Raw genomic sequence first — 13,638 nt, forward strand, 5'->3', positions numbered from 1 at the left:
AGGTGTGGAAGCAAGGTCTAGAATTGAAGGGCCTTAGAGTCAACCTAGCTAAAACCAAAATCCTAATAAGTAGGAAGGTAGATAAAACACAAACCCCTTCAGGTAGATGGCCCTGCTCAGTATGTAGAAAAGGAGTAGGTAGTAACTCTATAAGATGTACCCGGTGCAAGCTATGGACACATAAGAGGTGCAGCAACATCAAAGGCAGGTTAACTAGCAAGTTAGTTTTTGTTTGTGGCAGATGTTCAGGTGCAATAAAGACTGCAAACAAACAGGAAACAACTTCTATCTCATTCCAGGGTGAAAAACTCGAGGTAGTCGATAGCTTCCGCTATCTGGGCGACCAAGTTAGTAGTGGGGGTGGGTGCGCTGAAAGTGTAGCTGCTAGAATAAGAATAGCCTGGGCAAAGTTTAGAGAGCTCTTACCCCTGCTGGCGACAAAGGGACTCTCACTCAGAGTAAAAGGCAGACTGTATGACGCATGCGTACGAACAACCATGCTACATGGCAGTGAAACATGGGCTGTAACTGCTGAGGACATACGTAAGCTCGCAAGGAATGAAGCCAGTATGCTCCGTTGGATGTGTAATGTCAATGTGAATACCCGTCAGAGTGTAAGTATCTTGAGAGAAAAGCTGAACATTAGAAGCATCAGTTGTGGCGTGCAAGAGAGACGATTGCGCTGGTATGGACATGTGGTGAGAATGGAGGAGGATAGCTGCGTGAAAAAGTGCCACACCCTAACAGTTGAGGGAACCCGTGGAAGAGGTAGGCCCAGGAAGACCTGGGCTGAGGTGGTGAGGCAAGACCTTCGTACATTGGGCCTCACCGAGGCGATGACTACGGACCGAGACCTTTGGAAATGGGCTGTGCGTGAGAAGACCCGGCAAGCCAAGTAAGATCGTTGCCAGTGCCCCTGGACTGGTTCTTGTGCGGGTGGCACATGAGATGCACCATTTTGAGCGTGGCCGTTGCCAGTACCGCCTGACTGGCTCCTGTAGGATTTTCGAGCGAGATCGTTGCCAGTGCCCCTGGACTGGCTTGTGCGGGTGGCACATAAAAGACACCATTTCGAGCGTGGCCGTTTTCGTGCGGGTGACACGTAAAAGCACCCACTACACTCTCTGAGTGGTTGGCGTTAGGAAGGGCATCCAGCTGTAGAAACTCTGCCAAATCAGACTGGAGCCTGGTGTTGCCATCCGGTTTCACCAGTCCTCAGTCAAATCGTCCAACCCATGCTAGCATGGAAAGCGGACGTTAAACGATGATGATATATATATGAGTGTGCGTGTGTGTGTATTTGACTACAACACCACTTGACAACCAGTGTTGGTTTGTAAAAGAATAAGCTCTAGGTTTAAAGCTAAGTGCTGAAAGACAGGCTTCTTTCAGTTTCCATGTTACCAAATCCACTCACAAAGTGTTGGCTGGCCTGAACTTTTAGTAGAAAACTCTTGCCCAAGGTGCCACGCAGCAGTGGGACTGAACCTGGAACCATGTGGTGGTTGGGAAGCAAGCTTCTTACCACACAGCCATGCCTGGTGCCTGAAGTAAATACTTTTGACATAGTCTTGAGAAAAGCAGTGAGTAAGGAAAAGGAAGGAAAGAAGGAAGGAAAGAAAGAAAGAAACAAACCTTTGCTGTGGCCGACATAAGAATGGACATGAGACGTGGTGGGAATTCTTCATCTGTGGTTAATGTCAATGTGGTACTGGACCACTCATACATCAGTGTCTCTAGAACTTCATAGTACTTTGATATGATTTTAGCAGAACAGTTGTTATCCAGACTACAGCTGCAGAACTCTCCAACACTCCAAACCTGACCAATAATTCAAGAATATTCTGATAACAAAAATGGCAACAGCAATAACAGTAGAGGCAATGGTGGTGGACAACAATGATTTCAAGAATGACAATAACAGTGGTTGAGTTTCACTTAGGCGATGACAAATGACTGAGACTTCTGGTGAGTTGCTGTGCTTGAGAAGACATGTCAAGCTAAGTGTAACCGTGGCTGTGGAGTGTCAGTGACGCATGAAAGGCACCCATGCCACTGACATGTAAGAGGCACCTGTACTGCAGATATGTAAAAGGCATTTTGTGCCAGTGACACATAAAATTCACCCATGCTGGTGACATGTAAAAGGTACCTGTGCTAGTAACAGGCAAAAGGCACCCGTGCTGGTGATACATAAAGGATATCCAAGCTGGTGACATGTAAAAGGAACCCGTGCTGGGGACACATGAAAGGCATCCAGTACACTCTGTGGAGTGGTTGGCATTAGGAAGGGTACCCAGCTGTAGAAACCAAGCCAAAACAGACTGGAGCCTGGTACAACACTTCAGCTTACCCTCTCAAGTCAAACCTTCTAATCCATACCATGGGTGATGATGTTGATAGCTACAATAATTTCATGTTGTTAAACTAATAATGATGAGTTTACAAGAGAATATAATTCAACAAATAATGGAAACAGATTTTATGAACAAGTTGTATTTTAATGAACAAAAGTGTATTTACATGGTTGAAGTGTAGTTTAATGAACATAGGTGTGGTTTCATGATCAAGGTGCATTTTAATGAACAAGGTGTGTTCAACGAATAAGGAATGTTTTAATGAACAAAGGTATTTAATGAACATGGTATATTTAATGAGTGAAAGTGATTTTTTTAATGAGCAAGGTGTTTAAATAAACCTGATATATGTTTTAAAGAATAGTGTCTTCATGCTGTTCTTCAGAGTCTTTTTTAATATGGTTTATTTTGAAAAAAGGGCAGCACTTGTGCTCTTTTTCAAGGCTTGATGACTGGTGGAAAGAAGAAATGCTGCCTGTGTTATCATACATACATTTCTTTATGTATGTATGCACATACATACATGTGTATGTGTGTGTGTGCTGAAAAGTTCCTAGCTTTAAGGGTATTGCAAAAAAGACCTGGCTGGGTGCCCAACCTTCTGAGTGCTTTTAAAGGGCTTAGAAAAACTGAAAGATTGCTGTAATAAGTGTGTGAATCTAAGAGATGAACATGCTGAATAAAATCATAATTAACTGATTTTCAGCACTTCTCATATATATATATTAATATTATCTTGGTTGAAAAATTTTGATAATGCAAATATGTTAATAGTTACCAGGGTAGCAAAAATCACACAAAAACTGGGATATTATACCCGGTTAAGGGGTAGAAATTCCATGTTAAAGTGATGTATTTTGAGTTGATATAAAGAATAATAATAAACGGAGCAAAACGCATATAACCAATAAGTTCCTTTAATTCCTACATATGTTTCAAAAATTATATGCACTCTATTCCAAAGAAGTAAGAGATGCTGGTATAATACATATAATTTTATCATCAGGGAACCATATTGTGCATTCAGCAGAAATCTTGCATTTGTACTATGGTTCCCTGATGATAAAATTATATGTATATACCAGAATCTCTTACTTCTTTGGAATAGAGTGCATATAATTTTTGAAACATATGTAGGAATTAAAGGAACTTATTGATTATATGTGTTTTGCTCCATTTATTATTATTCTATATATATTGCCATGCTACATGGCAGTGAAACATGGGCTGTAACTGCTGAGGACATACGTAAGCTCGCAAGGAATGAAGCCAGTATGCTCCGTTGGATGTGTAATGTCAATGTGAATACCCGTCAGAGTGTAAGTATCTTGAGAGAAAAGCTGAACATTAGAAGCATCAGTTGTGGCGTGCAAGAGAGACGATTGCGCTGGTATGGACATGTGGTGAGAATGGAGGAGGATAGCTGCGTGAAAAAGTGCCACACCCTAACAGTTGAGGGAACCCGTGGAAGAGGTAGGCCCAGGAAGACCTGGGCTGAGGTGGTGAGGCAAGACCTTCGTACATTGGGCCTCACCGAGGCGATGACTACGGACCGAGACCTTTGGAAATGGGCTGTGCGTGAGAAGACCCGGCAAGCCAAGTAAGATCGTTGCCAGTGCCCCTGGACTGGTTCTTGTGCGGGTGGCACATGAGATGCACCATTTTGAGCGTGGCCGTTGCCAGTACCGCCTGACTGGCTCCTGTAGGATTTTCGAGCGAGATCGTTGCCAGTGCCCCTGGACTGGCTTGTGCGGGTGGCACATAAAAGACACCATTTCGAGCGTGGCCGTTTTCGTGCGGGTGACACGTAAAAGCACCCACTACACTCTCTGAGTGGTTGGCGTTAGGAAGGGCATCCAGCTGTAGAAACTCTGCCAAATCAGACTGGAGCCTGGTGTTGCCATCCGGTTTCACCAGTCCTCAGTCAAATCGTCCAACCCATGCTAGCATGGAAAGCGGACGTTAAACGATGATGATGATGATGATGATGACACACACGTTACAACATTGTTACACTAGATCAAAAGCACATGGCTCAGTGGTTAGGGTATTTAGCTGATGGTTATAAGGTTGTGAGTTCGATTCCTGGCAGCGAGTTGTGTCCTTGAGCAAGACACCTTATGTCATATTGTTCCAGTTCACACAGTTGGCAAAAATGAGTTGTACCTGTATTTGAAAGGACAAACCTTGTTACACTCTGTGTCATAATGAATTTCCCTGAGAACTACATTAAGGATATGTATGTCTGTTAATTTCACGAGCAGGCTGTTCTGTTGATTGGATCAACTGGAACCCTTGTTGTAACTGATGGAGTGTCAATATAGTATGGTAAGATTGTATGTTTGTGTTCGTATATGTGTGTGTATGTGTGTGTGTGTGTGTGTGTGTGTGTGTGTGTGTGTGTGTGTGTGTGTGTGTGTGTGATTACAATAAAGTTGTTATACCAGATGCATAAAGAATCTGTCATCCTTCATATTGTGTGTATTGATGAGGTAATCAATAATTTCTCCTCTCTGCTTGATGACAATATAAGGATAAAGTTTTAGCAGCTTCACTATGTAGTCAGCAAACAATCTGAAATATAACAATAAATAATGTAGGTGTAGCCGGTGGTCAAACATTCTTATGTCTTGTGACCAAACACGCATACATCTAGTGGCTAAATGCCCAGATACCAAGTAATCACTCACACACACACACACACACTCTCTCTCTCTGAGGATATTTAAAAGACTGCAAGTGAGAGGTGAAAACTGGTCAATAATAATCAGTGAACCAAGTCAGTTATTGGTAAAGTTGATTTCTCCAGAACATGATTCTAGATAAAAAATGCTGACAAACATGAATTTAACAAATTTCTGCAAACACACACACAATCGTAGGAAGATACCATATGTATAATAACTCTTCTACCAACTCTGCCTTCAATCTTTCTGTTCAGCCAGATTTCTGTCTTCTATCAGCTCTGCTCCTAGCCTCTTCCAGTAACCTTCCTGCCTGATCCTTTCTGTATTTCTTTGAGCCCCTTTCAACCAGCTCTACTGCCAATCCTTTTTATCCATCCTCAGTTGGCACCACATCCTCCAGCAGTCATTTCTGCACTCCACCATAACACTTGTTTCAATCATCTTCTACCAAACTTTTCAGCAGTCTTCACCCACCTACTTCCACCAGCCCAGCCTGCTCTCTTTTCCTCCAGTACTTTTTAGCAGCTCTGCCTCCAGTTCCTGCACTCAACTCTACTTGCAGGCTTTATCTCCATTGCTTTCTAGGAGCCCTGCCTCCAGTCATACCTTCAGCTGTTCCCTTCAGTAATTTCTACCAGTTTATACCTCCAGCTTCTGCGCTCAGTCTGAACTCCAGCTTTTGCCTCTAGTACTTTCCACCAGCCCATGCCTCCAGTTTTTTCTCTACTACTTTCAACCAGTTCATGCCGCCAGCTTATGCACTCAGCTCTACCTTCAGCTGTTTCCTCCAATAATTTCCAACCAGTCCTGCCTCTAACTCTTCCAGCCAGCCTTGCGGCCAGTTCTTTTCCTCTCATGCTTTCTCCCAGACCTACCTCCAGCTTTCACCTTGGATCCAAACTTTTCCTCAGGCTCCTCATTCTCAAAACAGAAAGAGAACATTGAAAACAGAAAGGTAAGCAATGAAATTTTCTTACTTCCTGACATTTCTCTTGTATCCAGGAACATCGTAGAGCAATGAGACCCTCTCTAAAAGGACTGATACCAAACAGGATGTAAACTCTTCGCTGCTGTCTTCCAGAATCACAGAAAAATACACACTGTAATAGAATAAAGAAACAGGGTGTTATGAGAATGGTGGTGATGGTGGTAGTGGTGGTGGTGATGATGATGATAGCATTGATACTGGTGGTGGTGAGAATGAAGGGGTGGTGATATGTAGTTGATACATAAAAGTGTGCTGTTGCTATGTAATCAAAGACATTCCAGCCATGACTCTCTCCATGTCTTTTCTTCCCAGTGTATCTCCAACTGAGCCATCTGTATTTGTGATGGAAGGGTGTGACTTAAGGGAGATTTAGCTGCTCTTGATGTATGAAGGTAGTCATGGTTACAGTGATGAAAATTACTGTTGCTTTGGAGGTGGTGGTGGTGGTGGAGTAGTGGTAATGTACAGTGATAGTGGTAGCAGTGTTGGTGTATGGTGATGTGCAGAGATGGGTGCAGTAGTGTTGTTATATGGTAATAGTAAAGGCAGTGCTGATATTAATAGTAAAAATTATCATAATCAATACAAAAACAATAAATGTAAATCATTAGTGTGTGTATGTATGTATATCTATATATATCTCATCATCATCATTTAATATGCTGGCATGGGTTGGATGGCTTGGCAGGAACTGGCAAGACCAGGGGTTGCACCAGGTTCCATAGTCTATTTTGGTTTGGTTTCTATGGCTGGATGCCCTTCCTAATGCCAATTACTTTACAGGGTGTACAGGGTACTTTTTACATGACATCATCATCAGTGCTTTTTTATGTGGCACCAGCAGCAATGTTTTTTATGCGGGCAGGTCTTCTTGAGTACAGCAATGTCTCAATCTATATGTTAGTTTGACAGATTCATTAAGAATCAAGGCACATCAATATGTAAGATGCCACCAACTGGCTAGATAGAATCACAGAGAGCAGACAGTGAAATAATCCATCATCATCAATCAGTGTCAATTATACTGACTGGATACTGTTGTTAGGTAATTTTCAATTCCAATTATTTACCAATGATCCAATTCCTCGATCAATGCTGCACCAAGAATTCACCAAGGAATTGGATTGTTGATAAATGTGTGTGTGTATGTGTATGCATATGCACATATTATAATCATAATTGTTTTAAACATCTACTTTTCCATGCTTGCATGGGTCAGATGGACTTTATTAAGGCAAGTTTCCTATGTCTGGATGCTCTTCCTGTCACCAACCCTCACCTGTTTCCAAGCAAGGTAATATTTCCCTATAGCCAGACAAATTTTTTGCAGAGTATTGGAAATAAATATCACTGCTTGTATGATAGTGACAGTCATCTGCAACTATCATGTGATGTCAAGACAAGGAGACACACACACACAATGGGCTTCCATACAGTTTTTGTCTCACAAGTCCATTTACTAGGCTTTGGTTAGCTTGGGTCAATAGTAGAAGACACTTGCCCAAGGTACCATACAGTAGGATTGAACCTGAAACTATGTGGTTGGGAAGAAAATTTCTTAACCACATAGCCATGCCTGATATACAAATATAATATATTATATAAATATAATACACTCTGTAATAAGGCATATATGTACTCTACAGGAGGTATCATAATTAGTCTAAGTGTATGTGTGTGAGTGTGCACAAGTGTATACAATTACATAAATGTAGCTAATCATATAGTGGCAGGGACAGTAGACTGTTGCTATGAAACATTAAGTTAGTAAATGAGATATGCTCACCTTAATAATTTAGGTAAAACCTCAGCACAGTTAATCACACGTGGGTGGTCCCTCATATCATGTAAGACCTCATACAGCTCATCAAGTCTGATAAAATACAAGAGGCAAAAAAAAAAACTGGTAACAGCAGCATGTAATAGTTACACATGTAAATGGTGAAAACAGAATTATCAAACTACAGACACACACAAGTAATCATATCTTCGGCCAAGTTGACATACAAGGTGTGGTGAATAAATTGTTGTCTAAATTATGCAAAAATGAAAATAACACTCTGTTGTGTCTGGGGAAAGTTATTCTCTTTTAGTGCCTTATAATTTAACACACACACTGGTAAAGTTTCCACTCATTCACTTATTTAGTTTTCTAAAATTTTTGTTGAGTTTTTCAATCTTTTCAATAGTTGTTGACTGTCCATTATCTGAGCTGCATTCTTTTTGTTTGTTTGTGCGTAAATGTTTGGGTCAGTGTGTGAGCACATGATGACCTGATGAGACAGAAAACTTAAGCAATCCTTAGCAGAACAGTCCACAACTCTTCTACTTTACAGTAGGTATGTAGATGACATTGATAAGACCAACTCTAGTGATGGTAATGTAGAAACTGAGAGGAACATAATGGAGAGCATCTAGCAAGTAGCTAACTCCATCCACCAAAGTATCAAGGTAACCATAAATTACCCCACTAGGTACCCTAACAATAGACTCCCCATCCTTGATACTGAACTTTGGTTAGAGACTGTGAACAGAGTGCAGCTCCTCCACTCCTATTACATGAAACCCATAGCTTCGAAATGTGTTGTTCACAAGAACTCAGCTTTGTCACACGGCATGAAAATTAACATAATGATAGTGGACTTAAGATAATGAACAAAGTGTCCCCACTATGTAATGAAGAAACATTTACAGAACTTCATGCACCGTATGCAATTCTCTGGATATGATCAGAAAGATAGGGTTCGAGTATACAGGGGCACTAGAAAGAAATTAGATAACATTATATGTAATGAAACCAGTGGTACCTGTCCTAGATATAGAAGCAAAGACTGGAATAGGATACAAAGAGCTTGTGACAAAGCAAACAGGGTGAACATGTGGTATAAAACCGACAAATATCAAGGAGTGATGTTTGTAGAGGCCACAGCCCATGGAGAACTAGCCCGTAGATTTAGGAAGGCTCTGAAGGAGACCAAACTCAACAAAGATAGTTGAAAAGCCAGGGAACTTCATCAGATCACAACTATGTAGAATGAACCCCTTTGAGAATACTATATGCACCAATAATAACTTCATGGTATGTAGGATTAGCCATGGCGTTAACTGCAGAAAAATGTAGTCTACAGCATAAGATGCATAGAAGGTGCTTGTAAAGACCTAAACATGACATACATAGTGGAGACATCAAGGAGCATTGCGGAAAAAACTAAATGACCATTTGAGACAATATGACGACAAAGAACAGTACTCCATACTCTACCAACATGTCAAGGATCAACATGGAAGCAACCTGGGTTAACTTGACATCCGAATTTTATCCAAGAACCCAAAGGACCCAACACTCAGACAAATACAGGAGTATGTCCTCATAAATGAAACATCTCCTGTACTAATTAGGAAATATACACAATACCCCCATACACAAAGTTTACATTTATATACAGGTAGAATAGTTAGTGGGCTGTTATGTAGATGTATGTATATGTATATGTATGGAAGCAAATAGATATGAAAGCAAACAGATAGACATACACATGGATAGGTACATAGGTAATATGAACAGACAAGCACACATATACACACAGACTCAAATGAAGACTGAAACACATGACCATATACACACACACACACTTCACTTCGCACAAGGATACATATGGAGACACACATACACACACACACATGGAGATGCACATCCATACATAGACAGTCACAAAAACTCACACACACACACTCAGACATGTACACACACACACACACATAAAAACATACCAACACATGAATATGCAGAATAAATATATACAAACATACACACAATATACACACACACATACATGCATACACACACTTACATGCATGCATACATACATACATGTGTATGTGCACACACACTGACCCACACACATAAACAAACAAAAAGAACATAGCTCGGATAATGGACAGAGTCAACAACTATTGAAAAGGTTACAAGACGCAACGAAAATTTTAGAAAAATAAATAAGTAAATGAGAGGAAACTTTACCAGTGAGTGTGTTAAATTATAAAGCACTAAAAGAGAATGACTCTCTGCAGACACAACAGAATATGCTTCAACACATGAACTCACATAAAGAATCTTGCAAACCAAATCCAAAAATGGAAGAAAATAACACTGCCATCTCATTTTAACATATATTTTCCAAAATTACATAAAAATATCTTGAAATACTAAAGTGTAAATTTATTCAATAAAATCGCCATTGGCTTCAACCATGGCCTCCAGACGACTTTGGAATCTCCTGCAACTCTTCTGGATGGTCTCTTTGTTTAAGTTGGTGAATGCCTCCGTAATCCTTGCCTTTAGTTTATCTTTGGTGTTACAAAGAGTTTTGTTGGCCTCTTGCTCAACTGCACCCCACACATAATAATCAAGGGGGTTGCCATCTGGGGAGTTAGGTGGCCAGATGTTAGGAGTGATGTGGTCACAGTAATTGTCTCACAGCCATGGCTGAGTTCTCCTGCTTGTGTGGCATGGTGCAAAGTCCTGTTGTTAGACATAAGGTCTTCCAGCAGCTACCATCTTGACCCAGGGCAGCACTACCTCCTCCAGGCACTTGATGTAAGCCTCTGTGTTGAGACTATTTATAGCTGAATATAGACTGAGATGAATGAAGGCATAATGTCGCCATCACTAGTGATCACTCCAAACACCATGATGTTGACTGGATGTTTGATTTTTATCACTCTTGGTACATGTTTTGGGGACACAGCAAGCCAATGGTTGTTCTGTGTGTTCACCATCTGACACTGGCAGAAAGTTTTCTCATTTGGGAAAAACCAAAGCATGTTCAGTTGGAGGGGATGCTTGAGTTTGTTCAAAAGCTTCGTAGCATGGTCTTTCCTCTTGTCCTTGATGGCTTAGGATAAAAATTGGCCATCTCTCATCTTGTATGAGAAATACCAAATGTCTTCATGTACTACTTGCCTGATAAGAAACTCAGACACTTCCATGTCTCTGCTGATGGACCTGATTGACTTAGAGAGATCATTGTCAATCATGGTCTGGATCTTACCAACAAATTCAGTAGTTCTTTTCTTATCAAAACAATCAGAGTGAGTTTTCTGAGCTGCTGTACCATTGTAGTCACCATTAGACTCATCCAACTCTTTCCAAATCCTCTGCACTGTCCTCAGATTGACACCAAACACTCTGAAATGTTTGTATTGGAGCCTCTGGTGTGAATGCCAAGCAGTACAGCATGTTGTTTACAAATTTCTGGCAGAGTGAATTGCATCAGGGTGCTGTTTTTCTCACAGACAGTTCCTGACTGACTCTACTATACTGTGTAGACAACAAAACAAAACAAACAATGTGCATGCTGGAAATTAAAAGTATAAAATGGCGACGATTTACCCATCACACCCTGTATATACACTCTCTCTCTTTCTCTCTCTTCGTCTATCAATTAACAACTACATTCTAATCGTGTATGTCTTTCTGCTTGACAACAACCATACACTGTGTCTTTTCATGTAGCAAATACATACTGTGCCTTCCTATGCAACAATTATATGAGGTGTTGCTGAAAAGTTCCTGGCTGTGGGTAAAAGGACATACAGAAGGATCAGTTAGTTATGATTTTATTCAACACATTCTCCTCTGAGATTCACACACTTACTGCAGTGGTCCTTCAGTTTTTCCAAGCCCTGTAAAAAAACTCAGAATGTTGGGCCTCCACAACCAGGCCTTTCACAATACCCTCAAAACCAGGAACTTTTCAGCACACCCTACAATGTCTCCCAATGTGACATCTATACATAGTGCATTTCCCACGAGGAATTCCATGTTGCAAATACACACTGTACCTTCCTGAGGGGCAATTATACATTTTTTTTCCATGTGGCATCTTCACACTGCATTGCCCATGAGGCAATTACAGAGGCTTCCCATGTGGCAAATACACTCTGCATCTTCCTGTATGATAATTATGATGTTTTTCCACATGGCCACTGCACAGAATTTTCCTAAGTAGAAAATATATGCTGCACCTTCCTATATGACCATCATGCACTGTATTTTCCCATGTGGCACTGATACATTGTCTTACCCATGTGGCAACAACACAGTATCTTCTCATGTGGAAAGTACATGCTGTACCTTCTCATGTGGCAACCACACACTTCTTTGTAACCCAGTTCACATTACTGATTCAGATACAAATGCTATGTTCGGAAATTCAAAAGTAATGTGTTTCACACTCTTACTATGGGATGTGGAGCACAGCTCCTAACTTGAATGGGCTACCATATCTTGAAAGCACAACATATCAATGAGAAAGTATGCAATTGAGATAATATCCCAACCAAGCAGTGAACTATACCAAACACAAGTATGGCAGACAATAAGTTATTGCAAAGTTAGTCAACAATTAAAGTCAACAACCTTAACTACCTCATCCACTAAGTTTCAATAATACTTTCCAGTTAATTCACAGAATAGTTAGAGCAGTGATTTCCGACATGGGGCATGCACCCCACCAGTAGAGCTTGAAAGCCCAAAATTTTTTCTTTTTTTTTTTAAGTGGGACATGGAATTGTGAAAATCTTTTTTACCCAGCAAACAAACTACATCCTATACTCAGCCTAGCCAAACCAATCACTCCAGCCAAGCATACTGTGTAAAGACAGTATAGTGCTATTCTAATACCCTAGTGTGAATATGTCTTTAATGAAAGTATATAATTACTAGAAGTCAATAAATTATTAATCTTTTTACATATGCCACTGGTGGGGCATACATTTTTCTGGAAAATTATAGTGGGGCCTGGGAGAAAATAGGTTGGGAAACACTGGGTTAGAGTATCAGAAAAAATGCCTAGTTATATTTAGATTACATTTTGAGTTCAAATTCTATTAAGATCAACTTTCAGAGTACATAAAATAAAGCACCAATTATGTAATAGATTGATAATATTCCTTTCTGCTATAGGCACAAAGGATGAAATTTTGGTGGGAGGGACCTAGTTGATTATATTGAATCCCAGTGTTTAACAGGTACTTATTTCATCAACCCTAAAAGGTTGAAAGACAAAGTCAACCTTGATGTAATTTGAACTCAGAACATGCAGACAGATGAAATGATGGTTAGCATTTTGTCTGGCATGCTAACAATTCTGCCAGCTTGTGATTATAGATCCCCACCAAATTCAAGGTCTTGTACCCATGGTAGAGGTCAAAATTGTCAATGGTTAGTCATCATTGAAAAGGATCCTAGTCTCAACAGGCAGGTGAATTTTTATTTACCTGTTGATTGTGTCCCCATGGCCACTGTCTGGACTCATGATGAAATTAAATAAAGGGTTGTAGGCAGATTTCTGTAAAGCCTGGACAGAAGAGTCGGGTTCAATGCTGTTTACATCACCCTTCTTCAATTTCTCACTTGCTTCAAGAAGCGCTGTCAAACATGGAAGCTCTAAAAGACGGTGGAATACCTGGAAACAAACATCAGGATGTAATAAGAACATATAAGAGTAAACAGATTGGGAAAATATATTCATGTTGTACATTCTACATTGGGCAAATGTTACATATATCTTCTGAGTCTAAGTCAATAGAATATAAAACCATT

General features: G+C 40.4%; 1 protein-coding gene across 3 annotated transcripts in view; it reads right to left on the minus strand.

Moving 5' to 3' along the window:
• LOC106869255 (AP-5 complex subunit zeta-1) overlaps positions 1 to 13,638 on the minus strand; it is a 77,560-nt gene that overhangs the window by 11,651 nt on the left and 52,271 nt on the right. For all 3 annotated transcript variants that reach the window (XM_089352221.1, XM_089352223.1, XM_089352222.1), the window contains 5 exons: positions 13,314 to 13,501; positions 7,819 to 7,905; positions 6,022 to 6,144; positions 4,802 to 4,931; positions 1,636 to 1,821 (listed from right to left, as the gene is read on the minus strand). In XM_089352221.1, the coding sequence (XP_089208347.1) occupies positions 1,636 to 1,821; positions 4,802 to 4,931; positions 6,022 to 6,144; positions 7,819 to 7,905; positions 13,314 to 13,501 (714 nt within the window). The remainder of the gene's footprint in view (positions 1 to 1,635; positions 1,822 to 4,801; positions 4,932 to 6,021; positions 6,145 to 7,818; positions 7,906 to 13,313; positions 13,502 to 13,638) is intronic.

This window comes from Octopus bimaculoides, chromosome 5, assembly GCF_046866305.1.
Source record: "Octopus bimaculoides isolate indiv1 chromosome 5, ASM4686630v1, whole genome shotgun sequence".
NCBI lineage: Eukaryota > Metazoa > Mollusca > Cephalopoda > Octopoda > Octopodidae > Octopus > Octopus bimaculoides.